General features: G+C 36.9%; 1 protein-coding gene across 1 annotated transcript in view; it reads right to left on the reverse strand.

Annotated features, from left to right (window-relative positions):
• LOC117100248 overlaps positions 1-3,151 on the reverse strand; it is a 6,531-nt gene extending 3,380 nt beyond the window's left edge. The window contains exons 1-2 of the mRNA XM_033239851.1: positions 2,956-3,151; positions 792-905 (exon numbers count right to left, since the gene is read on the reverse strand). Of these exons, the coding sequence (XP_033095742.1) occupies positions 792-905; positions 2,956-3,034 (193 nt within the window). The 5' untranslated portion in view covers positions 3,035-3,151. The remainder of the gene's footprint in view (positions 1-791; positions 906-2,955) is intronic.
• Between the last annotated feature and the right edge of the window lie 209 nt (positions 3,152-3,360).

Raw genomic sequence — 3,360 nt, forward strand, 5'->3', positions numbered from 1 at the left:
TACTACAAGTGTTCCATCATGTTTTTGTATTACATTGTTGGTAATAAAAATGGCATCAGCTGTTGATCGATTAGCACGAAAGCCATACTGATTTTCATTGAGGATCTTCTCGTACGCACCTTTAAGGCGCTCTGTTATTATCTTCGATAGAATTCTACGGATTTTGAAAATGGGTGATGAATAGTAGGCTAAGGTGATGTGGAGACCATAGCCTACTATCCAGTACAATTGTTTGATATACCTCATACATAGATTCTATAAAGACCTAAAAAAGTAATGAAAAGAGTACACCAAATCTTAAAGCCCATAGTTACTTCAGAGGCTTAAGCGGTCAAAGAGCCAATCTCTCTCAGCGTTGGAGAGGTTGTGTCCCCTTTACCGTATGTGTCATAAATCACATATTGTAGCAACATTATAGGGTTGCAACAGGGCAAAAAAGTACTAGCATTTTAATGTGATATCCTGTAGTACTTTTATTTCTCAGGAATTAATGAACTATCATTTAACCTACGTCATAGCTGTGATGGTTGAAGTTTACTGCCAGCTTCTTAACCAATCAGATGTCTAGAATATGTATGCGGTATATAAAAATAAATACATCCACTGAATTTTTTTATAAGGTGCAAAACTATAGACGGAGCCAGAGCCTCAATGACTCTGAATACTTCTTACACCATAAATTAGTTGTTATACTGTCTAAAGTAAATTACTTCAACATTAATTTCCACGTCACTGCCCCTGACTTTTGCCAGAGGTGATGGACGCTATGAAACTGCAACTGGGATACTTACTTGTTTGAGAACATGTACTATCAGAACCATCAACAGCTAAATCAGCAAAATAATCACTACTGGGACTATCAGTTGAAGACTGACCAGCAGACTTATCTCTTGAAACATCTGTTGCTGTTGTACATAAAAATAATTTTTTTTTTTTTAATAATTTTTTTTTACAAATTGAGAATATAAATGAATTAAATAAATGGCTACTTTTGATAACAGGAAAGTAATAAACAAAGAAAAATGTCTCACTTCTAAAAATTTAAACCCAAACCAAACCACATGTTTTCATCTTATATTTGTTTTGGAAATCCAAGCTCTTTTAGTAAACTAGTCAAAAAATTATGTAATCAATCCATAGCATACACATTTAAAATTGACTGACGGTGTAGACATGGTGAATCCCCAACATAATCAGTGAGTATGACATTAGCACACTTTATGATAGGGCTTTTGAAACCAATGACACTCAAAAGTTCTCAAAATGATTGGTGACACCAAAGCATACAACTTGTTATTAAATTTTGTATGTCAATAACTTAAATAATACAATTTAATTATTATTTGAAAAAGGCAAGTTTATAATAATTTTTCATGGCTTTTTTAGGCAGTTAACAGTTTATATTGAAGAAGTGAGCTTCACCATCAGGCTGTGGCAGAAAATAAATGTTTGATATTAGTGGAGGAGCTACAGTAACTCTTTGAGCCATAAATATTTTAAGAATTTTTCAGATGTCACTGACCTGAATTATAAAATTTTTATTGCAATAGATCTGTAGGTGTATGCAAGGCCGCCAGGCCCCAAGAGTGGGGGGGGGGGGGTATGCAATTAGATGCCAAATCCAGTTGATTAGAAACATAATATTGTCATTGAATAAATATTGTGTTTTGTTTTTTCCAAATACACCTTAATTTTTTTTATTGTTTGTACCAGACCCTGGGGCACTGGCCATGCCTACTTGCCTCTCAGTGCTAGTGCATGTATGGTCGTATAAATAAATGAATGAAAGAAATTGTTGAGAGGTTGACGAAAATAAGATGATTGTCTAGTGGGCAGGAGAGTTGTTGACTGACCTTCCACCAGAAGGGAAATAATGAGGCCCCACCCACCCCCACATAACATTAAAGGAATTGTCTCTGCCGGTAGTCCACAAATAACAATTGTATCTACAGCAGGTATGCATTAACGAGGGTGCCTAGCTGTCGTACGTGTTACTACGCTTTCATTAAGGCATACACGTCAATGCTCACGCATTCGGCGTGAGACTCCCCCATTTGCGATCTATTTCATGCTCTCACGCTTGGGGACCAAAATCTCACGCGTAAATGTAATATTGCATATAAAAAAATAATGTGTGTATATTTTGTTATTCTTTTGCTAAATATGTATCTATCATTAAAGTGCTTAAAATAGGATGGTTTTGTCGTTACACATTCAAACACAATTAAATGGTGGCACACCACACCCTGGTTGAGGTGGTAATTGGCTTTCTATTTCAACCTTCTCAAAAATAAATTTTGATAAGGGTCAGTAAATATTTGAAAATCTTCTTTTTTTTTATAGATTAGATTAAAACTTGCTGCAGCAAAACAGAATATGTTGTTCTTTTACAAGGCACTGTCAGTATCGTCGGATAAGATAAAAGAACACACTACCAACCGCTACACGCTCGGTTATGCGAGTGTGACAGGTTCGTGGATGGCAGAAACATGAATTCTCTGGAAAATAATGCGGATTCTTAACCTATTTTCAGCTGTAAAAATACTAGCCTAAAGAATGTATTTCTGAGCATCTAGAAGATCTTTCCTGAGGGGGGGGGGGCATACCTACAACCCCTAGGGGAGGGGTTTTAAAAATAAAATCTCCCGCCTGCAAATTGGTCTAACTTGGCATCTATGTTTAAAGGGCCAGGATATAGGCCTATGCTATACTGGCCCAGGCTAGCTATGCTTAGTTAGGATGGTTCGCGGCCGAAACGGATGGCATTCTCCATACCGTACCTCGGCCATGCTAAGGCTAGCCACCCGAACAGAGTTAGCTAGGGTAGGGCTAGTTAGGGCCTTCCATGGGAAGTAACAAACTAGGCCCTAGCCTAGGCTAGGTAGGCCTATACCTAGTAGTAGTACTAGTTAGTAGTAGTAGCCTAGTTAGTATGCGCGCAACTGATTAACTTACATTGTTGGGTTAAAGAGATGGACAATTTGCTTAATAGTAGTAACAACAACAGTGATAATCTTTCGTAGAAAATCTCCATATTATCAGGTTCATCAAATATTGGCCTATATCAGACTAAATGCATAATATTATAAACCAGACTCATTCTATCTGTTCAGGTTTAGGAACAGTTGGTCCGTTGTGCAGTTATCTCTGTTCTCTCTACCAGCTACCTTGATTGTTTATTTTTTGTTTCCGGGTGTAGCGCCCTCTAAATTTCAGCAGTATTAACAAGGTACAGTAAAACCCGGTAAACAAAGATCTATAACTAATCACTATGATCTTTGGTAATAATAATAATTAGGATCTACACTTTTTCATCTGTGGCATACTGTGGTACGTCCAGAATATTCAATGAAAAACAAA

This window comes from Anneissia japonica, unplaced genomic scaffold (assembly GCF_011630105.1).
Source record: "Anneissia japonica isolate Jap-2015-1 unplaced genomic scaffold, ASM1163010v1 scaffold4446_len648930_cov198, whole genome shotgun sequence".
Taxonomy (NCBI): Eukaryota; Metazoa; Echinodermata; class Crinoidea; order Comatulida; family Comatulidae; genus Anneissia; species Anneissia japonica.